Below are 27,259 nucleotides of genomic sequence, written 5' to 3' on the forward strand. Positions count from 1 at the left end.
ACATGAGGCCACAATGAGGAGATTAAAAGGAAGCATAATACAAAGCTTGTGTGTCTTGGTGCAAATTCTTACTTGTAACTTCAGTGCCAAAGTGCCAGTGAAACACTGTTGTAACACAATTGTGACACCCATAAAGCCCTGTCCTGGGTTCAGCAGTAGCAGTCAGTTTTTCTCCTTCTTAGTAGCTGTTGCAGCACTGTGTTTTTGACTTTCAGCCTGGGAACAGAGCTGATAACAGCGATGTTTAGACTGACCAAGGACTTTGTGAGTCTCATGCTCTGCCAGGGAGGAGGAGAAGCCAGGAGGAAGCAGGGACAGGACACCTGACCCAAACTAGTCAAAGAGGTATTCCATACCACAGCACGTCATGCCCAGGATGTAGAACGGAGAGTGCCCAGAAGGGCTGGATCACTACGGGGTGGGGGCGAGGTACCGGTTGGTGAGCGGTTGTATTCTCTTCCCTTGTTATTTCCTTTATCATTATTACTATTAGTGGTAGCAGTAGTGATTTGTGTTATACCTTAGTTATTAAACTGTTCTTATCTCAACCCTTGGGAGTTGCATTCTTTTGATTCTCCTCCCTGTCCCTCCAGAAGCGGAGGGAAGAAAGGTGGGGGGGAAGTGGACTGCGTGGTTCTGATTTACGGCCTGGGCTTAAACCACGACAAGCCCTCACCAACCATAGCGCTTGTGGAGCTATTTCAGATGCCAAGAGAGTTTTGTACAAGATAAGCTTTGGTTAGTTAATACAGTTATAGATGCAAAGGAAGTGGAATGAAGAGTAAAGCAAAGAGGAGAAAGGAAGATAATGTGAGACCTGAATTAATTGCTGATAGAGCTCAGCACTTTAGTGAAAAAGCAGCAAGTTTTCAATTTCATTGCTCATCTTTTTCCAGCTGCTCTGAATTATGACTGAATTTTGACATCTTGGCATATAATTAGGCAGGCAACCAACCCGGTAAAGCTCTTTCCAGCTCATACTTCAGAGAAAGTCAGTATTTAGGTTGCAAAGACATTTTATTAAAGGACTGAAAGATCTAATACAGCCTTCTCGTCCAGTCCAGCAAGAAATAGAGGTCCCATCTGGATAACACCTTGATTTCTAGTTGCTATTGTCCTTTTGCCTTTTTTTTTTCCACAGCAACAATAATGCTGGGAAGTAACTACAGAACATTTTGGCTGGAATATTCAATCTGTTTTTCCTGTATTCTTTTTATTTCTAGGCAACATTTTACAAATGCCCTGTATCAGAGAACAATGCCACATTCTGCAAATCACTTTAAGACTAGTTCAGAGAATCTGTGATTGAAGTCACTATTTTAGAAAACCAGTGAGAATCTTAAGAGAAAGATAAAAAGGATTTGCCTCTTGATTTTACACAGGCACTGCAAAGCATTTACCTGATGCAAACTTTCAGGAATATTTTCCCTGTTTCATTTCTGGAAGCTTTAAAATGTTGCCTTTAAACCCGCATAGTTTCTATTCCTACTTTAAATCTTGCACCCTTCATTAAGTCTACATGTCATGAGCTCTTATAGCATCAGACATTCACTGATTCATCAGTCTTGCTCCCCAGTCCTTATGTAGCTCTTTAGTGGATACAGAAATATTGTGTACTCCTATCAAGTAGCTGATCAACAGACTGAAGTAGTGAGAGGGTAAAAGAGAAGGTGAGGAGCAGGGAGAAAATGAAGTAAGGTAAGCTGACTCTTCAGAACAGGGCCATAAGAAAAAGGAGTAAGAGAAATAAGGAAAATAAACATGGCACATTTCAGATGACTGCAAACTCATAGCCTCTGAGAACTTTCTGTAGATTCTGTAAAGAAATCTACATGACACGCAAAACAGAAATGTTACAGCATTTTCACGAACTTTAATAAAATCTTTCCGATGAATATGCAGTACCTGCTCTTTCTCCACATTCTTTCATCTCCCTTATTTTCACCCTCATTTACCTATTTCTTCCTGTACTTCCAAGTAAAAATCTGATCAATCCAAAGACCCACACCACCTCAGTCATCTGCCCTCGCAAACCCCAAGTGACCTACCATTCTGGAGAAAACTTAGTGATTCAGCTGCCCACTCACTCCTACTGCACTGCAAGAGAAAGCTTATCCCAGCAATACCACTGAAGTACTGCAGGCTACCTGCCCTAAATTTCAAGCAAAGGAGGGTAAGTGTCAAGGATGGATATATCTAGAGATTTAACAGCACACCTGGTCTTCTTTTTCATATCTATTGAGAAAGAGTAAAAAGGTCATGTTGCTGGCCCCATTTTTCCTACAGTTCTGTAGATCTTTAAGCATGATACAGTGTGCATTACTGTAATCTCAGAGGGTTATGAAATAAAGAGCTATGATCACTTAAAAGGAGATTAGTTAAAAGAATAAAGGGCCTTGAACTGTCACCATTTATCAAACACTTAATTGAGCAAACTTTAAGAATACTGTCCTCTTCAAAGGTCTCCAGAAACAGAAATTCCATTTTTGACAGCAGTCAAGTCTTTATGCAACAAACACACATTTTATACGATTTTAAGTCCAAAGACTCTTATATATTGCCACTGAATTCTTTGATATTCCAAAAAAACACCAAAACCTGTAAGTACATTCATTTTACTATTCACTGTTACTAATCCTCTCAGAGAGGGTTCTGTTCCTACATTTATTCTCACAGACAGATTTGGAAATTGCTGTCCATAAGCTTGCCCATATTTGTATATTTGAAGATATTTAGAATTTAAAATGACTACTTATCAGTGAATTTTAATTCTCAAATCCAAAGGGTAATACCTGCAAGTGTAATACAATTACACTGAGCGTAATTCAAATACAAGTACACTCACAAGCTAATAGAATAGTTTGCCAACCACTCGCTTCTTCATACAGTGAAATACATACAGACTGAGATAAGTTTGCATAGAAACAGTATATTTAGAAGCATACAGCTTCCATAAAACTTAAGATCCCTCTACGGTGGGTTAGAACATGCTCTCTCAAAAGAGAAAATAGTGTCATTTGTGCATGCTATCTGTGTAAGCATTCATACGGTAACAGTATCTCTAGATAGTAACTTCATTTACACATGAGCCCTGAAAAGTAAGCATGAGTTCATACATGCATACCCCTCAAATCTGGAAGATACCCAGAAAACTTGGGCAGGGTGGTTGGAGATGAAAACATTCTCCTTTTGGATAGGAAAAAAGCATCTAAGCATCTATAGCAATCTGTGTTCAGCAGACCTTCTAATCAATGTGGGTCAAGAAGTCTTCTTGTAACACAACTCTTATCAGTTTAAAGAGCTCATTTACTACTGGAAAGATCCTTCATAAAGTTTAGATTTCTTTTAACATTTACCTTTTACTATCTATTCAAGTTCTATCCTCAACTAAATGGAAATATATATATATCTGCTGGTCACTAATTTCTGCATGACCAGAACATTAAACATTCTTTTCTCATTGTAAAAAGACACCTAAATTTATCTGTTCATATTGTGGCAGCACAGTACTGTAATCAAGATTTTTTTTTTCCCCCCATTATAAAGACTAATATTACATCTGTTCTGCAAAAAGCACACAACATTATGAAGATGTCTGTTAAAGCAGAAAACTTTTACATCAGCTTTATCAGCTATCTTCATGTATTTTGCCTCCATGTTATATAGACTCATAGAATAGTTAGGGTTGGAAAGGACCTTAAGATCATCTAGTTCCAGCCCCCCCGCCATGGGCAGGGACACCTCACACTAAAAATGCAGCAGGAGGAGTACTATCCCCATTTCCAACCTTATATCTTTTGGCTACATAACTACCTTTCTTCAGGAATCATCTTTTCTCCCAAAACTGAGACCCACAATCAGAAGGGACCTCACAAAGTCCTCTTAAGCTGTTTAGTAGATTCACTGCATTAAGGAGCTCTACAGGGCAGGGAGAGCATCAAAGAAAAGAGCAGCAGATACTGGCAAGAAAAGAGAAGCATGCCAGGTTACTAAATACTGGAGAAAGGATGAAGATTTGCATTTACCCCAAGTCCTCAAGGGAGAAGAAACCTGCATAGCAAAGATACAGTCCCAACAGACTGAATGTGGAAGGATTCAGTATTGGAAATGACACAAAAATGGGAAACAGAGAGATGACAAGAACACCAGAATAGTAAGGACAAGTTAACAAAACAGAATTTCAAAGGAAGGTTACCACAACAAAGCCTTCTCATCCACATTTTATTGTCTTTACATTTAAGGAAAAAAAAATTGAGAATGACCACTTGAGCAAAAGAAAATGGACTACTTACATGTTTTTGTCGTTGTTGTATAAAAAACTTTTTCCTTTTAAAGGAAATTTTTAATATATTTACCCTAAAAGAAAGAAACAGAGTGTGAAATACTAAACAGTAAGAGGGATAAAACAATGAAAAATAATACCACATTCAGCAAACCTAAAAGATTATACCTATTAAATATTCAGTGAATAATCAGCAGTCATCTCCTGTGTTGATTAGCAAATAGGTGTCAAGAAAATCAAGGAAAAGTTCTAGCTAAGAAGGAAAAGCCTTTTTAAAATTAAGATTCTTCCTCATTTACTCCTTAAATAGTTCACTAGCAATTCTCTCCCACCAAATCTATTCTTGCATCAAAAACTTGATGACATCCTTTACCAAGCTGCACAAATTTTAAGCGTGTCAAGTTTCTATAACTTAAGAATCATATGACAACTGTGACTAAAGGAACAAAATTTAAGAACCTAATGACATGACAAGGCTGGTCATACAATATCTGATGTTTCCCAGATACTTCACAGAATTGGCTTCAAAATGTGAAAAATACCATGCACTTATAGTAAGAACTAAACAAACACTGTAGTTAAAATCATAATTGTAGAAGTACAAAAACTCTAAGAATGAATGTTAATACACTTTCCACTTAATGTGTTAACATTCCTACATAACTTATGTGATAATTTTATACAGAACTAAACACCTCACACATATATATATATATATAAAATATGAATAAAGAATTCCTAAGGCAAGGATTACAATTGGAATTGGTGCTCAAGCAATTTTCAATTTAGTTAAATGCTTATCAGTTTTGCTAAATTAAACAAACTGCTAGGAACCCACGCACCTTCCTACAGCAAAACAAGATTGGCCTAAAATACCTAAATTTTCTCTGCAATATTTCTACTTCAATAACTGTAAATCTACATATTTTGGAAAAAAAATAATATAATCTGTGATCAGCTGGAATCATATGGATGCCTTGGGAAAGCTATTTAAGGTCTGACCAAGCAATATTCACCTGAAAAAAAAAAAACCACCCCATGAAAAGATTTTGGAAGGTTGCTGCTAGAAGTTTCATAATATTCTTGTCAACTGATAACATTTCACAGCATCTTAGTCCTCATCAGGTGTGAACCATCTTGAAGGTCACCTTAGTTCTTACTGCAGTTTCTGCATTGCTGTCATCATGTGGGACAATGTCATATTGTTCATTCCCCACTACCCACTATTCCTCTAGCAGTTTCTCTGAAGTTTTCAAAGCAAAGAAACTGCACACATTGAATAGCATTTAATGCATAACCTCAATTGCTGCCTATGTAGAGTGCTTGTATGGGTTTTGCCATAAATATAATATTTTACTGCAAAACGAATTTGGAAATTATCACAAAACAGTCAAGCAACCCCAAGAATAACTTTACAGAGCATATAGAATACTACATTAAATCCAGAGTTATTTTTTAAACCTGTCTTGACTTGGATTGCCTCTGACTGATCAGTCAGCTCTTTATGTAGGTTGCTTTGATTGAAAATCAGCCTTTTGCCAAGGCAGTACTCTCTCACTGCCTCTGTTCCTGAAAACTTTTGGGTCCCCTTTGACTATTACCATATGGCATAGTTGTATTGTTGTCACGCACTAATGCTGCAGAGTACTTAAAAGTTTTGGGAAGAGTGCTTTGATGGTGTCTGCTGCCACCTTGAGTTCCACCACGTTTATGATGAAGCTTGCTCAGCCCATAGGAAAAACTACTTAGTACAAGTGGTGTTACATAAAAAGCCTAAATACTATTTCAATTATCTGAATAGGGTCTTTTTGTATTTTCAGGCATATACTGTTCTGTAAGGAATCTCCTTACCTCCACACCTTCAGCTCATGACACATTAAAACTCCAGACACTACAGAAATATATCCTGCTCTGAGGTCTAAAAAGAAATTGAAAGTTTATACTGAAATGCAGCACAATGTAGTCTGCTCTGGTGACTTTCCTTGTTTGCTTGTTTGAGTGAGGGAGACTGGGGTGGGCAGGGAACGGACACCACTCCTACCTAAAGAAATAACACTAATTCGTTCAAGAATAAAATAGCAAAAAGTTATCCCCTGTGTAGTGAGGTTTTGCTCCTCTCACGTTGAGAAGATATTTTTAGAGAGAGAGTATGAAAACTTGGAACAATTGCGCTAGCTGTCAGCTGAAAATATTGCTGCCTAAGATGAAAAATCTGTGGGTTATATTGCCTGAATTTCTTTTTGTAAATGAGAATATTTTTTGTGAATGTTGATTTAGCTTCTGTATTTTATTCCTCTGTGTTCTCCAAGAGTAAAAGCACAGGAAGCTATGGATTCCTCCTATCTTATGTGCTATAAAGGTCCCTCTTCCTTCACAAGAATAAATCATATCATCCTGGATTTTAAAATGCCATTCCTCTGGAGTTCGGGAATAACTATTACCTGCTCATACCCGAGGTCACCAAATTGGCAGAACAAGAGTTGCCAAAGACAGAAAATGTGCCTCCAGCTGGCAGTTTTTTAAAACCTGCAGCTGTTTAGAGAAGCTGAGAGATTGACAAATGAAAGGGCAGAGCTCAGGTCACAAAGATGAAAGGTAAAAGTATTTTATGCTTTAGTGTGCATTAGAAATGGAAAAATACAACATGTTGCTGTGCTGTATGAAGGCATTATTGACAGATGGGGATGGCTACAGAACATCCAAGTGAGTTGAAAAACAACTCACCGCAAAGAAATAAAAGAAAAATCCAGAGACTGTGCAGTACCTTTTCCACTAAAATTTAAATTGAAACCAATTTTATTGTTTTCCCCTAGGAAATACCTATATGATTGGGTTCATAAATGAAAGAATGGAATGACCTGATTATTTAAGGAATATTGCTAGAAAGGACCTTTTTATATAATCAAGGGGCAAAAAGCATGTTCAACCCATTAGAATGCACTTTTCTGTCATGATTAAGAACACTAAACCATCTTACTGAAACCATTCTACAGAAAAACTGCCACAAATTACATAACAAAATCATGCATTACATGATAAAGCTATACTTGATACAGTATGCAAAACAAATTCACAACTTATTTTAAATAAGAAAAAGTGGAAAAAATTCTTTCTGACTCAAGGAAATGCCCAGCCTCCATATAATTTCTAATTTATGTTATCATTCTTAGGATAACTAATAAAGCCCATAAGTACTATAAATAATTATAGCTTAACTAATATAGCTTAACTTTCTAATGTCATTTGTGTTAAACTTCTTGTACACATTGCTCCAAAAAATAAACTGTACAAAGAAGCATTATGACGCATTCTAATGTTTTCAGTATCACAGAATAATGCAAAGGTCTCTCCTCTGAAACTCCAAAACTTGTTAATGTTCTATAGCCTTGTTTACATTACATAGCCTTGTTTGATGACTTTCAAAAATTTGTCTAGATTATGTTATCCAAGTTCCAGTAAACCTGAAACTCCAAAGAAATAATTCTACATTTTATTTCCATGAAGCAAATACCTTCTTGCTGAAGGAACAGGATAAACCAACCAGACTATTGAGCTTTACTAGTAATACTGTTGTTTGTTTCTTTTAAAAAGACATATTGGTGGGTATAACAACAGTGAATCTCTAAGATGACAGGGTCCTCCTAATTATATGCTTAGACATTTATGTGAATTATCTCAAGACTTCACATAGTGCAAGCAGTTCAAAAGTCTTAGAGAATTAAAAGCCTAAGCAACAGGTTTCATTTCTATCTCAATACGAGCAAATACAATGATACTCCATAACAAACAAATTTGTGTATTGCAGGCTTCTTTGGAATAAATGTTAAAGAAAATGAAAATAAGATTGAAAAGGTCGGGCATATTTATTTACTAGTAAAGGATTTTACCAGGGATAGAAGCTTGTGCAGATGAGTTTTCTATATACAGCAATTCCACCAGATGCAATCCCAATCATGAGATCTAAATTATGGAGATCCTGCAAAAGAAAAATACTGTAAAAACACCGATGCAGTTTGTGTTATTCCCACTTACCTACTTATAAATTAATATTCAAGTTTTCTATACTTAAGTTGCTATTCCTGAGGCAACAATTCAACCACATATTTGGATTTCTCTTCAAATGCATCTCTTTCCTCTGATATTATCTACCAGGTATAATTAACTTTCACTCAATAAAACAAGTTATGCTATTTGTCTTACTACACTAGATATTCTTAGATCAGTATCAAACTAAATTTTCAAGTCCAGCCTTATTAATGTCACCATGGGAAAGAAGTCAAAGTACCTCCCAAGATCAGTCAAGGTAAATGTCACAGAATTTGAGGAACTGAACACAAATGTCCTGACTAAGCTGCTTAAAAAGACAAAGGAAACAATTCCTTATTTTTTCCAAAAAGGTCCTGCCAACAAAGACCGGGCAGGAGGTGACCACAATTCTGCATGTGAGAGTATGCTAGAGGAATATACACGTGTACATGGATATTTGATACACTAAAGTTAAGTAAACCATTGTTAACTAAACTAAAAGCTGCGCATTAGCTTAACATGCTTATCTGGAAAAAATAATCCACACATTTACAATCCTTTATAGGTATTGAGAGACTCAAGAGGAAACACATGCTTCCATATAAGCAAATGCTCAAATTAAAAGGTTGGGGAGGACACTGAATTGTCATTTCAAGTCTAAACCGAAACTGAAGTTACAGAAGTTAAAAATCTTGGCATCCTACTTCTCTGTAATCAACACATACTAATACATTACTAAACAAATCTGTAAACAGAGATGGACACATGCACAAATCTACATGTAAGTGTAGAATCCATTGATTAAAACATCAGGGTTGATTTAGAAGTAGTTGCACACTACTTTTTTAAGGATGATCAAAAGTAATGGATTCTGTTAAAGACTTCAGTAGCTTAGATGCTCCTCTAGATGGTACTCTGTGCTCAGTTAATATACGGTTTTCTTGTATGTCCAATCCTGATTTCTTTATATAACAGGGTACAGAAGAATAGAACAGATAGCATGTGCTCTAATAATACAATGGAAAGTCTACAATAAATCCTTTTAAAATAGGTGCATAGAAGCACGATAATGGCACATGAATGAATGAAGCTGAACCAAATTTGCATTATTTATAAACCTCCAGGGAAATACCAGAGTAGTACATAGAGAATGAGCATAATCTAGTGTATTAACACCGAATACTGACAAGATGAGAGGAATATCAGTGCTATCTCTGAGAGTATAATAAAAGAAAATCATTAGGTAGGTAGCAGCTCAAATATGCTCAAGATAGACCAGAATCAGCTGAAATTATTCATAATCCTCAGCTACCTGCTGCTTCACTTTGTAAAGAGCTGTTGCTAGAGGAGCTGGTTGAATCTCCCTTGGAAGAAATGCCTGAACTGTCAGTTTATGCCAGCATCGTGCAGGAATCCAGAATTGACAGCCCTTTATTTTAACACTTGGGGAGAAAACTAAGGTATTTCAGGTGATAAACTGCATGTACGTTAGCTGCCCCTACCATGATACAGCCACCCTAAAGTAGGGCAAAACCCTGTATTATTAGCACTTAGAGCTCACTCTAGGTTCCTACTTTTAAATAACAATTAACAGCTTTAGGAGAAAAAGCTGAAAACCTACATGATTTAGCAGAAATAAAGGATTAGCTAAACACTTGCTAAGGATTACTTAGGCTAAAGGATCTTCTCCAGGAGCTTTGCCAGAAAAATAAAAATCATTCCCCACTCCCGTCTGTCCCAGTCCAAAACACTAATCTTCCATGCTATTTGTTATAATGAATTCACTGGTGTTATATCTAAAAAATCCAAAACCAAGATTCTATGATTTTATGAAATCCCAGCAGCCAGTGAAATACTGGGACATGTTTTTATCAATGCACACCCTGTATCTGAAAGATCTCAAATTGATTTTTAGTGGTCATCTTCCACACTGTTAAGTACTGCTTAGATTTAGCCTGGAGTCAGGAAATACAAGAATAAACTTAAAAAACAAAACCCAAACCCCATCCAACCAAAAAAACCAAGTCACAACCAAATCCTCTATATTCTTAACACTGTTGGAAATTCAGAGAACATGAACTCTTAAAACACTTGTCAACTACATCATAGCACTAAACAGAGCATTCATTTTCTTTCATGCTAAGACAATCATAAACTTTAGTAAAATTATTAAGTAAAATATATTGCAGTATTGAAACAACTTATGTTAAAAATACACTATTATTCCTTCAAGGAGATCTAGCTTAGATGGTTGAAATTCCAACACCTATGTTACATTGAAAATGTATTAAAAAATTACCCAACTCTAAATAAACGCAACACACATTCAAGTCAATACTTAAATGCTAGTGGTTTTTTCTGCTGCTATTAAGTTCATGTAAAACACATAACCTTTTTTCTTTTTCCCCCCAAGTAAAAAATCACAATGTAAACATACTCTACCACTGTGCAATTCCACTCCATAGAATTCAAGTGTTCGTGCTATATTTATGTAGCAGGACTCTGCTTCAGATTGCTTGAGGCCACTGAAAGAAGGAAAAAAGAAATGTATATTTACCACAGTCAAAAATAAAAGACATGATAATATATTTATTTCAAATGTGGGAAGCCAGAAGAAGACCACAGTCTGACAAATAAACCTCATTAACTAGTGCCACAAGTTCCTCAGTGGTGAAGGCCCTCCTAAACTCTTCTCTAAAATGGAGCAAATTACACCTTAAGCCACTCTGGACCTGTTCTGAAAAATCATTTGTATTTGTTTTGCTTAAAGGGGTGAGAAACCAATTTCCCAATGAAAACTTTCTTTGTAACAAGAAGCTGTATCTGTAAATATTTTATACTGCATAGCCTCTCGGAAGGAAGTAATTTAGAAGAAAGATTAGAAACAAGAATGTCTCAAAAAAAAACCTAAGGTGAGAAAGAAAATTAAGTTATAGTTACGAAATTCACAAAGGAAAAGCCATCCAAGTTTATCTACTTATATGAATCCTAAAATACTTATTTCTCCTGCCACTAGATGTGAAATGTGCTGCAAGACTTAGAAGGATTCTATCTTTGGGTCTTCTGGAAAGCTTCTATGACTCTGTTGTTATTTTGTTCCCCAGTGACAAGAACTCAAAAATCCCCATACCTCAAATAAGCATATTGCATATCTTCACAGAAAGGCTAGACAGAATCTACAGGAGTTTTTAAAACCAAAGATTCCAATCAGTCATCCATTCTCATCAGGTATGATACTGGTACTGACCTAGTCAAAACAATGTCTTGGACATAAGTAATCACTACGAATGCCAAAGGATGCAAGAAATACTGCCAGAATGTACAATAATTTGTTTCTTCTCCCTGCACTCTGAAATAAATAGTACTGAAGAGCTAAGTTTCAAAAAAGGTGTTAAAGCAATAAAGAAACATTTTTCCCAGTCCAGTCTGTTCAAGTATTTTTATTCAGAACTTCAACTACCACCACCTACTTTAAACCTCTCGGTCATCAAAGCTTCACTCTACCAAAACCACTCAATGAAAGCATCAATTTTATTGAAAGGACCCAGAAAAGAAAGGAGTCTTTCTCACAGACCTCTCACCACACCTCTGTCTGGACCAATAGTAATTACTAGTCTTTTCTCTGCAGGACACAATCAGTTTCATATCTCTGACAGCACTAAATAAATTAATTCAAACCAACCACTTTGAGACTCTTCAGAGTCTCACTATGATGCTTCATAAAGATAAGCAGATTTATTCACACATGTCTACAAGTCTTCCTTCTCAAAACTCCTGAGCCTACTGGAAACTGCTAATTAATTTGAAAGTAGAGGCTTCTGCTGTTGCATTCCTGAATATCAGCTGCTAGGAAAGGAGTCTATATTAGGTACCTATACAGAGGGAATGGCTGCATTTAGAGTTCAGTGATTATCTCTTTTTTGCCCCATAAATAACAATGCAACATGCATGTTCTAGACAGCAAGGCAGCAGACCTGAAGTTCAGAACTACTCACTACACCCACTAGCAGTAAAGAAACAAGAGCGAGAGGTGAGAGTATCAAAAGATGACAAAAAAGTCAAGGAATATCAGGAGGAGACATGGAGCTATTTCAGGTTTTAAACCAAAGGAGAGTGGAGAATTAGCTCTGTTGCAGTAAAGATACAGACAGAGAGAACAAGTCCAGAGAGACTGGGATTTCATTTGCTCAAATGCTCACAGATAATTTCTTAGGTTGGCATATTTGCATTCAGCTTACAAGTATCTGATCAAGGGCACTAATTCTGGAGCTGGAGTCTTACAAGACATAAATCAGCAGGGTCAAAAAGAGTAATTAGCAGCGGACTGACTGGAATAATCTATTGTAGTCTGTATATTACATTCAGGAGAGTGGAGAGAAAGCACAATATTAATTGAAATGTTTCATGTTTGTTTGTTTGCCTTTTTTACCCCCACTCATAGACCAGAAAAATATATAGGATTTGAAAAAATAGCCAAATGTCCTTGATCCAAAAAAATCCTCAACCATCTAGTACAGCATTCTAGATGGCTGCAATTAATAATGTAGACGGCCAACTGATCTACTGGTTGTTATAGCTAGAAATTTATTTAAACATTTTACCACATTGGCATCATACTCTACATGTGATTAGAATACCAGCTACATGATAAAACCAAATATTTCATTTAATAGAAGTAATATGAAATAAAACTGCCTTTGTACTGAAACTACTAAGATCTTTAGTCTTCATTTTGGCATCTCTTTTTTATTCTTTAAAAACTTAAGAGGTGAGGGAGAACTAAAAGTTAATGTTACCTGTGTTGCTCATGTAGTGATTCTACTTTGGTAAGAAAATCTTTGTTCTGTTCTGGTATAAAGCTGTAATTTGACAGATATCCTGACGGATGTACTGCAGCACTATAGTCTCCAAGTTGTGCTGTTAGGAAACAAGAAACAGATACACAAAATTTTCATACTTAATTGACTATTATTCAGAAGGAATTCCTTCTCCTCATTAAAACACATACACACATGGGGAAATGCAAGAATTACAAACTATTTTCCAAAAGACAAGCAGTGTTCAATGCAGGGAATTGTATGACATCAATGAAGAAAAGTTTTTTTTCCAAATACGCTTACCGTAACGATAATCTCGGACAATGAATGCCTCATTACTTTTAGTTACTTATATAGCCTCACTTTTGCATCACAAGCTGTATCCCCACCAGACAGGCATTACATGCCATAGCAGCACAGACATGCAGTACTGAGACATTAGAGAAAATCAAATTGCTTCAGTAAGAAATGGTAAATGAAATCAATTTGATATACATGCGGCTATAATATACTAGAAGTCTTCAACAAGATCTGTGACTCAGAAAGCATCTACTCTTCACACGGTCAGGTAAAAATTGTTCAAACTACCAATTGTGGCTCTGTCCTAACAATTAAATTGTCAATTTTGACTCAGCTGAACTCAGCTGAGTTACTTAACCCACTAGAAATAACTGCTGATTTGCACATAACATTACCAAACTGCTACCAAAAGTAAATACACGTTTAGAGCCAAATAAACTAAAAAGTTCCCTAAAACATTATACCTTCAAAAATTACATTAATTCATAGATTGTTTGAAATATTTACTAGACAAAAACTAATCTGATCCACAGTTGGCTATATATCTGAAACAAAATGAAAGTACACATGATCATAAGTTCATAGCCTCAGCCTATGCAAGTTTTCTTTAAAAGCTAGGCTGTGCTTATATCCTAGAAAACATACACAAACCTTTTACTTGTTATAAAGGTGCACGGTTTGGAACAGCAGGGAGGTTGCTGAAAATAAGGTACTTGCCTATTTGCCACAAATTTATCTAACTTCAATTAAGCAAGTAATTCAAGCTCCATATTTCATGAAATTATGTTTTCATTAGATAGTTGAGATTTAACACAAAAATATATGGTATGTTTAAGAAAGTAATTAAAACCTGTACTAATCCGCTTGTTCCCTAAGAACTATAAAATACTTTTTATAAAGCATTAAAGCTTTCCAGAAGTTACTTATATGACTTGTAAATTAGCACAACAGACTGCAAACAATTCAGCATAGAAAGCTCCTCAGCTAAATCAATGTTAAAGAGCCTACTTTTAGGAACAATATTACTACCATTATTTTCCAGAAAATGCAAAGTATGAAAGAGTCATTTAAATGATTAGAGGTGGGGGGGAAGTTCTGGACTTTAGAAATAACTTACAGATACAATAACTATGGAATATCTGTAATGCAGGGGATAAATAATATTTGCCAGGTACGTATTCAAGAAAGCATAATTTTTACAGCTAAGGAAACAGAATGCGATATGAAACAATTCACAGACAAATGCAGTCAAAAGCCACTATAATTGCACACCTAATTGTCAGCATCAAGGGAAATATAAAAATAAAAAATGAATGATAAACAGTAACTAACTTATTTTGAATGCAGATGTTCCTGCAATGCTTAGCCCTTTCTCTTTAAAAAGTAGCCTGAATTTTAAATTATTTTACAAAATGGCTGGCAAAAGACTAAATATTTACCATTAGAACCAAAACACATATTTGAACACTTCTGTCATATAACACAGCTGAAGAAGAAAACAAAGCAAAAAAACAACAAGACAGAAGATCCAGAAGTATAACAAGAAATGGAAATAATTTTTAGGAATATCTGTATATTAACAAAAGTCCAAGTCTGCCAAGACTAGGGCTATTGTAACAGTAAAAACAATTTAAAACTTTCTGAACAAAATAGGCATGTTAATAACTGCTTAAAAATAAAACACACATTTTCACAATGACAGCAGCTGATCGAAAACTTTTTCCTTTATTAGTGATTATCACAACCCACCTTTTCTATGAAACACAGTCTACATTTTTAAGGTTTGTTGCAGCAGGCTTGAACTACATTCTTGTCAATGGGAAGAGGCCAGATTTCCAGAAATAAGACAACGTAACTGTCCAATTCTATTTGCATTAGGCAAAAAGCTTTTACTGTAGTTTTACCTTCTCTAAAGAGGGCAACTGCTGTTCCTTCATGCATTATGAGGTAGAGTGTTCTTGCTCATCTTCCAAATTTGGAGGGTGCTCTGGTCTTTTTTTCCTCTTCCTCCTAGCTACCTGAGGTCATGCCAACAAGGGGGAGCAGTTTAGAGTACTATTTGCTTCTTCAACTCCCCAGCCAACTGTCACAGTTGAAGAGAAACTATAAATGCTCATTAGTAGACATCTTGGAGGACTAACCATCTTGTGCAGAATTTAATTATCCAAGTTGGGAAACAAAAAAATTAGGACATATCAAACCTCATATGTGAGGTTTCTACCTCTTCACTGGATTTCTCCAGAAGAGAACAGAGGGGCAGTAAAGACCTATTTCTAATTTGGGAAATCACAAACCACATTTATTTGAATTTCAGATTCTTCTATTTTAGAGTTCTATACCTAATATACAAAGCTTAAAAGTAAGAACATGACGGACCATTCATTTAGAAAGTCATATTCAATAAAAAGAGGATATTTATTTTACAATTCTTAGTAAAAGAATAATGCGATAGTCAAGTAGCCACAGAATAATTTTCCGTGGATGAATTCCCACGTTAACATACCAAAACAGTAGCTGTGAAACTCTCAATACAGTAAGAATTCATAAATGCTTGAAAAAAAAAAACCCAAACCAAATAAAAATCCTGACATCATGTATGTTCACATAGGGTATGAACTGCCTATGCCTTACTGAAGCCTGAACAAGCCATCTTTTCTTCAGAATGTACAAAGAATTTGTTCAGTTAGAATAATGTCATGGGTATATATTTTTGTCTCTTTCTCCTGGCAGCAGAAAGAGTTTTGTGCAGGAAGGCATCAAAGAACAGGACTAATTCAAATGGACACCCCTCCTTCCCATCCCACTCCCAATTTTTATAAGGTTCAGATACCGACAAACTGAAGACCAAGAACAAGTGTGTTCATGTAGTACAGATTAATTTCAATATGAATTCCATGGGTACACATGCATCTTCCCTAGAAAGAAATCTGAGTACCAGGTATATTGCTGAATTAAGGCCAGGGGACAGAGAGAGCAGTTTTATAGAGGGAAGGTCTGACACACATGGAAGCAAAAAAAGCCACTGAAGCCAACAACTCTTACAGTAATTATAGAGATTTTGTTTATTCAGTGGTTTCTTCCAAGAAACCAGTGGTCAGTTGGCTTACATACCTAGGGTAAGGCAGCACTAATCACATTTCTGTCTTCCACTACCCCAGAGGGAGGGTGCAATAAAGACAGAACCAGACTCTTGCTTGAGTTGAAAACCAAAAAAGATGACAGTCAACAAATTTCAGCACTAAAAATGCAAAACTGAACTGGAAAGGCCCTGAGCAACGTGATCTGCCTTCAAATAAGCCCCTTCCAAGCTAAATTTGCCTGTGATTCTTAGGTACACCAAGCTATTTTTGACATTCAAACTTTCTGCTACACAACCAAGATACTTATTTGTTTGGTTCTAGTTTCAGAAATCAATTTTGTTGCTGATTTTGAATGTTAAGAATACCAAAACATCACCATGCCAATCTGGCCCAATTTCCAGTTTTCCCCTGTAGAAAAGATAAGCCTTTAGCTTTGTATAATCTAAAGGGTGACTGATTTCTACTTGTCATCTATGTGATATCCTTTAAGATACAGAAGACAAGTTGGTCTCCAATTCTATACAGACTACGCTTGTAAACAATAATAAAAAAAATCTGCATGCAAAGTAACAGCACCAGAACCTCTTTCTCCATATGCCATTCCAAGTAACTACACAGGTCTGATGGAAAATGTATGAATTGCTTATTGGCCAAGCATGAAGGGGAATCAGTCACAGATAATATGGACAGTTTGGTCCAAAGGAATGCTTACAAAAGCTAGTCCTTGAAAATACATTTAATATCAACTTTCTAAAGACCCCAAAAATGTACCAGGAAAAAAAAAAAACATTTAGCAGCTTCACATTGAATTCATAACTTTTTGCAGGGTTGTCTATTTTAGGTGATATGAATAAAGCACAAAAGTGAACTGAGTTGCCTATTTTTAAAAGAGGATAATTAAATAAACAGATCAGGTTCCCAGTGGAATAGAAAACAACAAATGGGACAAGTCTAGCAGACAAGCTGTATAACTAATTTAATTTTTATCAAGGAGTAAAAATCCTCAGATACAATATTCCAATCCAGGCCTCCAAATTAGGACAGCAGTAATGACTCATGTGCTGAGATGAGCATGAAATATAATATTAGAAGCTAATGATAATTTTATCTTCATATGAACACTGAGGTACAAAAAGAAAAGGTATTTCTTAATCTGTACAGTCCAATCAGTTTACACCTTTTAAGTGATCACCTCTTGGCATAAATAGAGAACAGAAGAAAGATGATGCACTGCATAGCATAAGCGACTCTCAACAGTAACTAAAGTATTCAGGTATGAAAACGCTTCTGGATTCAGAAAATAATCCACTACATCATAGTTAAGTTTCAAAGAACTAACATAAAAATGTAGACACTTAGGGACTAAAAAGGAGCACTGAAATGACAAAAATACATAGACGTAGATATTAAAGACACCATGTTGAAAACTGTTATCAGAGAGGGACTCCAAAAAAGGACCAAAACCCTCATAAGTGGATGTTGAGAGAAGCAAAGGTGTTCCAACAAGTGGAGCCTGTATCCAAATAAGGACAAGAGAATGAAATCTAACCCACGCAGCCACTAAGTAAGCAAGCAAGCATGATGTCTCTACTGGACAAGTAGAACTAACTATCACGTGGATAAAACTAACCTGTTTTGTAAAGGAAAAAAATGATTCACACTCAAGAGACCTTAAAAATGTTCAATCCAGGGATGACTAAGTAGCTGCTTATGACCACTTAATGACACTTTGTGGTAAGACAGAATGAGAAATTAGACATTAATAAAAATGAAGGAATATTTGTAGGAAAAAGAAGGAAAAACAAACAAACAAACAAACCCACTACAGATACCCAATGGTGGTCTCCAAGTTACCTATCACCACTCCAGAATGAAAAATGAGTCAGTCAATGTAATATCTTGTATTAAAAAGCAAAACAAAACCAAAACCCCAGCAACTCAAAACCCAGTCACAGTTAAACACAAAAATATCACAAATAAAAGGAAAAGACAAATTAAAAAACGTTATACTAAGTTGCTATTTCTGCATCTCAAATACATTGTGTACTTCAGAAACCATAGAGTCACCGTCAGAAAAAGTATTGATAAAAGCAAACCATAATCCAAAGTACAAAGAGTATTCATTTTACAAAAGTATGAGGACAAAAGGCTTAGAGGAATAGTTATCAGTACTCCCAAAACATTAAGAGGCTTTGCAGAACTAGTGCATCTTAAAACTACTCTGATCTTCTATCATCTATGTTGTGTCTCAGCATTCAACAATTTTCATCATCATTAGTATAACACTATACTACATGGACCTTGACTTTGGGTAACCATCCTTTTCCCCTTTTTAGTTAGTTAGACAAAAATATTTAACAGTTTCATCACCTTAAAATTACAGAATAGTACCAAGTCTACAAGACAGTCTAGAAGGTCAGCTACAACACTGACCAGTATCCTAATCTGGAGTTCTCCACTCCAGAGATTGTAACATCATACTTATTTTGAAGTGTTATTGATTCAAAAAATTATTTGTGGCATAGTGCAAGAACACTAGACAAACAATAGGTAAAGCAATGATCCCTTGAAGTGGCCTTTATTGCCTAGCGCAAGTATAAAACATAGTTAAGGGAAAACAGTCCAAAACAGCTGAAGAGCTGCTGTATTTGAACTGTCAGGAGAGTCTTAGAAGAGATGCTAGCAAGTTTGAGAATCAATCTAGACCACAGTGAACCATGTGGAAGAAAACGGGCATGTATTACAATGAGTCTTTCCAAGCAGATTTTATTGGGAGTTTCATCACCATCACACAGATAACACTGCTACTGCTGACAACACGTACTGTAAGACATGATAAAAGGAATCTGTGACTGAACAGCAATGATGCAGGCTTAAGAAGAAGAGATGGGACATGCAGAGAATCCTCAACCTACCCAACATATCTGGTAAATAAATTCAGACAATGGAAATTCAAGTCAAAGTCACCTTTATTCTTCCAGTCTGATTGTGATTCTGAGCCATGAGAGCTACAGATGCCCTGGAGAGTAGCAGGAACCTGAATGACCTCTGAGCAAATCTCTCTGTTTAAATTATGACCTTCTGTGCACTATTTTGCTTTACAAAAGCACAGGCAGGGAGCACACACACACATATCCCCAAATGATATTATGAAGAGATAGAGGTCACCATAAATTAGGAAGTATGAGGTTTTGGTGTAGTATCTGTAAGAAAAGAGAGGGGCAAAACAAAGGCAAGTTGGAAGAGTTTGCAAGAAAAATGTTGATGGGGAAATTATGTGGTGCAACGCTCAATGTAGAGCTGCTGTTGATGCTCCTCTAAATCTTAAAGCCCACCTCCTTCCCTGGGGTCTCAGCCTTTTTGTTGTACCCAAAATTCTAACAAACTCTTTTATGCCTAGTTCCTGCGGGACTTGCACACCAAGTTCAGTTTTCCCCAAATCGTCACCCGCCTTCCTTTTCTTAGAAGAGGTTAAAGTCCATTTGAATCCCAAGTAATTAACCAGCCAACCACTTCCTGAACAAACTCCCAAAGATAGATAGCAGCATGCTAGGGAAACCTTCTGGTTCTCAAAGCAGAGCTTAGAGGGGAACAGTAACAGAGGAGATACGAGAAAGACTCCAGCCATAACGAATCACTGAGCAACTGATGCTCAGGAAAAAGAAAGCTTAGAAGTATTCATAACATCTTATTTTGGCTTTGTTGCTGTGCTTTAGATACAAGTCCCAACCCAGCAAAGGATTTACGCATATAAGAGCATATTCCCACCAACCCATGGAACTTCCTACATACCAATAGTTAGTCATTTAAATACTGTTCTGGAAATGTGAATTTCCTACACAAAGTGATAGAAAACAAGTGGTGCTAAATCAGCTTTGTGTGATTTTAAGTAAAAACAAAACCAACCAAACAAACAAAAATGGATGCACACACTGCATCGGTCCCTTATTAATTTTATAGACTATACAACATTCCAATTTTACGCCAGTAAAACCCAAGATGTATGATTTATCATTAGATTGTTTTTTCAGTACGAGTATCCTTCAGACTGAACAATTTTGGAATTATTTGAAATACACCTTAATAAATTCTCCTTTAAAAAGGATTTCAAAATCCATTGCTCATTTCTGTCACAAAGCGTATTTACTGATAATAAACTAACAACTTATTCAAGTGTCTGAACTGTATTCATAATCAAGTTTAGTCACACTACTTAGACATAGTATTCACACCCACTTGTATTCTCCTGTAACTAAGCACCACCAGACAACAGGGTGTGCCACAAAAGTGCAGAGTCGCACATCAGAGCTTTACTTGAGAATCACAGTGCTGAACCCAAACACCTGCACAAAGGCCAATACAGAGAAGCAGCACTCAAGAGGCACCACAGACATCACCACCGATTGTCCCTTTGCAAAACTCAGACTCTGAGAAGGTAAACCATATAATTGCCACATGTGAAAATTCTAGTTAAAATAACAACAGCAGAAATACCAAACATCAAGCTTCAATGAAAGACATCTGTCTCAGCCCTCCTGCCAGTGACAAGTGCTCCACCTTTTAAACAAATAAACGTAAGTTTGACAGACAATTACGATTTCCCATTCTGCATACCAGGGATGTCAGAGAAGTAGAGAACAGCCTGAAAACCCACAAGAAGTGGCAGTAATAATAAACAGCTCAGGTAGAACTGATCCAACTTCAGACAATGGCTCTTTAATAAGCAGATACCTCATACCCAAAACTTTAACTCTCCTTATTAAGCATGACTGGAAATTAAAAAAACAAAAGAAAACTATTTAAAACAATTTAAGTTGACAAGAGTCCTAGCAAACATGACTAGATAACGAGACCTATACAATCAGATTTCAGGTCTTTCCTATGCCATCACGTTTATGTAAATGGCAACAACCTGGTAACAAAACAAAAAACTTTTTCTTTTCCTTAAATACAATATGTCTTTCATAAGCTTCATGCTTTGCTGAGGCAGAGAATCACAAATAGCAAAACAAAGGCCATCAGCTAGCAAAAAAGTTGGATTTTTTTTTAATTATTATTATTGTTGGAGTTCTTTTGCATTTGTTTTGGTTTTGCCTTTTTTCATATATATATAAATATACACACACTCATATATATATACATATAAAAAGAGCCCCAAAAATCAACCCCCCCAAGCTGGTAATAATAGCACTATCCTGAGTTAGAAAAACGCTGCTATTCTAGTATGCTTTCCCCCGGCTATTATTTTACAAATAGACAAACTACACTAAACCCTCCACCTGTTGGGGCTCATTTTTTGTTTGTTTAATGAGAAAGTAAAAAACAGCTAGAGGAAGACCCATCTGTTTAGGATGCCTGTAAGACATAGGGATCAGGCACCATTTTGGTTATCCTACAGAAGACTTTTTAATACCACCCTTAGAGTTTCATTTTGCCAGTTGCAGGAAGACAAGGAGGATGTAAGTTCTTGTATGTAGAGTCACCTTAAACGTAATGCAAGGTGACAGACAGTTTTACATAACAACACAAATTCCTTGAAAAAAAACATACATAAGAACATTGGCGTTTCTTAATCATGAGTTTACCTTCCCCCTAACTGTACTATAGATGATCTCTTATTTCCCTGAAAACATTTCCCATAGCTATTGTAACATACAGTAAGTTTCATTACTTTGTTTCCAGTGATGATGAAAGCCTGCCTTTTTTGTCAGCAGCTCAAGTACACATAAATAAGAGCGAGGTTACTCTTGAATCAACTTTATTTTTTAAAAAGACCTAACAAGTACACTTTTTCTATATAGACTGACTGAAAGCTTTATAATAACCTGCATCTTCTGTACAAAGCATCACTGTAGCATTTTGAATATTCCACACATATATAAAGAAAGAAATCTTTCCTTATATTTCAGTGCCATGCAGCAGAGAAGGTAGTCAGTCAAATATATTTATTAAAAAAATAATAATTGGTTATTACTTACACTGTACTGCATACGATGCCAGAACAACAGCAGAATTAATGGGGCACGACAACCTGGAGAGAAGGGAAGATGTTTTCATTTAGACATATAATGTACAAATGTATTGTTAACTATGTCTCCACAACTAGTTCAGTATGTGAAAACTCCTTTACTTCAAAGAGTATCCGATTTTTGTTACGAAGTTTGACTGTCAAACGACAGTAGGACTGGACATTAAAAGCTAGTTGCTGTGCAACAGCCTAAGTGAATGGAAGTAACTAAACATAAAAGAACATGTTCGTATTCTTGCTGGATGCTTACTCGGGAAAGCAAAAGGATAAAGGATTTTTACGGGGCTCTGGACGTCATTTTAATAGCTGCACTCTGGCATACTCTAAACTAGACACAAACACTAAAATTAGCCAAATGCCAAGCACAAAGACATCTTCAATCTCATGACCAAAAGTGACCACATGGAAAAAGCCAACACCTAAAGGGAATTTACATTTGGCAGCAGATACTCAGACCTCCTTTTTCCTCTTAAAAACGTACAAACACACAGGCAAAGGAACCACTGGGTATATGCTCACCACAGAGGGAATATAACCCTGAAATAATGAGAAATGAGAGAAAGAATTCACTTAGCTACTCCGTCCCAATTACTGTACTAGACAGTGGGTTCCCATGTTTGGAATACCATGCTTGGCACACCATGCTTTACAAACACACAGCACCTCCTGCAGATCATTCACTACAGGCTTGCAAACTGTTCTTCATAAGTGAGCTGTACAAAAATTTGTAATGTTTACCCTAGCAATTTTATTTTCTTTTAAAGCAATATTTCACGAGGTACATTTTTATAGCAATGATACCCTCAGATTTATTTTTTTTTTTTGCTTGCTTAGTTTTGGTACTTAATCTTATTTTAAAAAGAATTCCAGAGAAATTGAAGATTCTTCTTATTACCTTCCTTCCACAATATCAGTCTTCAGTTGCAGGAAGAATAAGTGCCTAGAACAAAGTTTTTTGAAAACAAAACCAAACATATGTTTATTTTCACATTTTAAAGGTATGGTTTAAATGGTTACATGCATTAGTTTTATTTTACTAAGATTTCCTGGCAAACTATGCAAACAGATGAATAAACCTTAGCGGCATTTACAAATAATGCAATCATACACCCACTCACTCTCACAACAGTTTTAAAGGTCTTCTGGCAGTCTGTACTACAACTCCAGGACCACAGCATTAACGCCACAACAAACACTACAAAACCCAAACCATCACAGAACTGGGCTCTCTTACTCCCAGTAATAGTCATCTTGGATGTAACTTTAACAAAAGGCAACCCCAAACTGTGATAATCTATCTTGGAACTACTAAGTGGAGGAAGAGACATTTCTCAAGTAGCAGATGCTTACAAAAACCTCTGTAACAGTTGTCTAAGAACAGTTCAGCCTTGCTCTTACTAGCGCGCTTTGACAATGTTACTTCATAGTGATACTGGGGAGTTGGGATGTGAAGAACCATACAGAGCAAGTCTTTGAATAATTTCAGTTTAAAATTGCAGAAGAGCTTACAATGTGTTTAGCAAATGTGATTAGCAAATACCAAAACAAATCAACAGCTAAGTTTTCTACAAGAAGTATCATATAACATGATCTACTATTTCTATTCTCAAATCACTGAAATGAATAATGAAAGTTACAAAAAAAAAAAAAAACAAAAAAACAAAAAAAAACAAAAAACAGATTAATGGGCATATCTGAATTCTAAATTCCAAATGATAAGCACTGAACTAAACAAGTATTCAGTTAAAGCCTTGCGACAAGTAAATCAAAAATTGCCTACAGTTCAGGTACCCCATCACCCCAAAACCTCAGAGACAGGTTACAAAAGTAAATTTTAAAGGTCTACTATAAACTGAAACATTATAGATCTTTGCATGTTACAAGTAATGCGCAAACTAGAAAACAAGAACTATTATCTGTCCTTCCTGAAACAAAATAAACACCAACCTCCCACACCCTCAACATTAAATCTACTCCACATGTTCAAAACTGACTCAGTGTTGATACAAAACTTGTAACATAGGCCTAGGGCACACAGACAGCTGAATCACTGAAATTTCCTACTTTTTAATCTTTGCATCCGATTAATTAAGTGATCCAGAAAGAAAAGTAAAAAAATGCAATAGGCAAGTACTTTAAGTAATGAAGGTATTAAGAAAAAGGGGTAGGGGGAATCCAACATACAAACAAACTAACTGCCATCTTTGCACTAGCTTATACTCTTGGCTGTATTTTGGAGTTGTAAGCTGTGTATAACAGAAACTATTCATTATGAGCATCACATCGAGTTGTCAATTCCAAACACATTGAATACATACAGTTATAAAAAGTTTTCAACTTAAGAAAAGCATAGTTTGTCAAGCTCTGGAGATGGGAAAGAAGGGCTTTACATATTCCTAGATCATGGAAGCAAACATCAAACAGAAATTACCTGGTTTGTTCTTGCTGAAGCGTGTTAGGATCAGGTATAAAAAACCTTACACGAAAACGAAGGGTGCAGGGAAAACCTCCTGCAATATTTTAGAAGAGCACATCAAATTTTTGTTAAAAAAAAAAAAAAAGTTTTCATTTCTATATTTATAGAAAAAATACATAGAGATCTCTTGTGTTTTTCTCATGAATCTAAAAGAAACCATAAGATGTGTCTCGTGATCCCCAACTATGAACATTGACTATGAAAAGAAAATACTGTCAGATTCTGTGATGCTTTCATTTGAAGTACTTTGTATATGCTACTTTACATAAAAGGCATTAGTTAGTTATCTTTACCGCATAGGTATTAGACGAGAAAAAAGTGGCAAATACATTGAAGCATCTCAATTGGGATAATACACAATTCTATCTTAAATACAAGAGAACAGAAGTTCAGCATGTTACCATCATGTACTTTTATTTCAATTTGTACACAATCTACAGCATATGGTAGAAATGAGAGAACTGAAAAAAGTAACTCGAGTGTCATAGCACAAATTAGGACAGTGTCAGCCATTCCTAAACTGCTACCTGGTGGAGTCATGCTGATCAGCCTGTCCTTGGTAAGCATTCTGTATTATCCAAAGCTGTTTATAAACAAGATTTACTAGAAGAACACATGCACTTGGAAGTGTGTAGGGTTGGGGTTTTTTTTTTGTTAGATTTTTTCATTAAAAACAAGCATATTTTTTTTTATTATTATTATTATTATTCTACTTGAGACAAGAAATTGTCAGAATATAGACATGAAATAGGCTCCACTTCCCTCAATCAAAACTCCTTTATCATCCCTATCAGGAGGAATTTACTGGCACCATATGACATGACAACTGCTTTCACAGCCATAATGCCCAATACTGTTCAGAAGCCAGGTATAGATGCTATTACAGCAAAGGTCAAAGACCTACCAGGTCTTATTAGCAGTAAGAGATTAGAAAGCTCTGCAGAAAAGACTGGAAAAGATAAGACTTGTTTGTAAAGAAAATCTACCATCTGGACACACTAATTTATAAGAAATGTATTTATTCTAGTCATAAAAACACAGAAAAGCAGGACTACACAGTTACAATCGAGATTAAAAACAATATTAAAAACAAGTCTTACCTTTTAACTGTTTTCTGATAGGTTTGTTTGGTTCAAGCCACCGCTGTGAAATGAAAAACTATTAGATGGATTAAAAATATTTACAAATGAATACTATTTATTTATGTTTGTGCACATGTATATGTGTGTATACATACATGTGTATGCATGTGTGTATATACATATATACACATATACATGCACACATATATTATTTACTATACTTACAGGTGAATCTACTGAAGTTTCATTTTGCTGTAAACCAAAATATTCCTTCTCTGTCACACCCAAATGGTTATAGGTCATATCCAACAAAATCTGTCCAGTGTCTTGTTTCTGAAAACAAGAAAACTTTAGAAGTTAACCTCTGCAACACTTACATATTTTAAGGTACAAATTAATTGAAATAAATGTTGTGAGTTTTTTTTAAATAACCCATGAATAAAAATAGCTGCTAATTCTATGGATCAAAGTTTACCAGCAATAAGAACTTTATTTTGATAAAAGTATCTTTAGTTAGTTTGGATTTTAAAGAGGATTACTTCCCAAAATACATTAAGCATGTGAAATCTCAATATGAATTAACACGAACTCAACAAGCCCTCCAGGTCAGTCCAGCAACTCAGTTTTAAGCAGCCTCTCCTTGGACCATAGTCTTCAGTTCTACAGAGCACAGCCTGCAAGGGTGGCTTACAGCCATAGGGGGCTGCTCTGGTCTCTGCTGTTTTCCACATCATCTGTCAAAAGGCAAAATAAGTATACACTAGGATAGAGAAAAAAGCTGTAGGATGTTATGCTCCAGCCATAAGATCTTATCCTTCAGCCTGAACTCCCACATGCTCCTCAGCTGCCATTCAGCCAGTATGTGCTTTCTGCCTAGACATCCCTCAGGGCAGGTACCACAGAAGAACTGGTGCAACAGCGTATTACACAGGGAGCAGAGATCCAGAAGTATGAGCATAGTATAATTTTCCAAAACCAAACAAGTATCTGCATGCCATGCTATTGTGGATTAATCAAATTCTGCCAGGGAACACTGTGAACCAATTCTACTAAAAAGTCAAACAAACAAAGAAAAAAACACAATCACAAAAAGGAACAAACAAACTCCCTTCAAGAACACTGCAATCCTAAATATGCTAATACATAATAGTTTTCAAAGCTGCATGGC

General features: G+C 35.9%; 1 protein-coding gene across 3 annotated transcripts in view; it reads right to left on the bottom strand.

The window, feature by feature from the left end:
* Positions 1-27,259, bottom strand: part of PTPN3 (protein tyrosine phosphatase non-receptor type 3) — a gene marked incomplete at its 3' end in the record, with an annotated part of 150,928 nt that overhangs the window by 44,389 nt on the left and 79,280 nt on the right. For 2 of the 3 annotated variants that reach the window (XM_080610823.1, XM_080610825.1), the window contains 9 exons: positions 26,317-26,424; positions 26,110-26,167; positions 24,965-25,043; positions 23,429-23,473; positions 22,484-22,536; positions 13,105-13,225; positions 10,746-10,833; positions 8,170-8,258; positions 4,293-4,356 (listed from right to left, as the gene is read on the bottom strand). In XM_080610823.1, the coding sequence (XP_080466949.1) occupies positions 4,293-4,356; positions 8,170-8,258; positions 10,746-10,833; positions 13,105-13,225; positions 22,484-22,536; positions 23,429-23,473; positions 24,965-25,043; positions 26,110-26,167; positions 26,317-26,424 (705 nt within the window). The remainder of the gene's footprint in view (positions 1-4,292; positions 4,357-8,169; positions 8,259-10,745; positions 10,834-13,104; positions 13,226-22,483; positions 22,537-23,428; positions 23,474-24,964; positions 25,044-26,109; positions 26,168-26,316; positions 26,425-27,259) is intronic. The other variant, XM_080610824.1, reaches the window with a different exon arrangement.

This window comes from Psittacula echo (assembly GCF_963264785.1).
Source record: "Psittacula echo genome assembly, chromosome: 2".
In the NCBI taxonomy this organism is placed as follows: Eukaryota; Metazoa; Chordata; class Aves; order Psittaciformes; family Psittacidae; genus Psittacula; species Psittacula echo.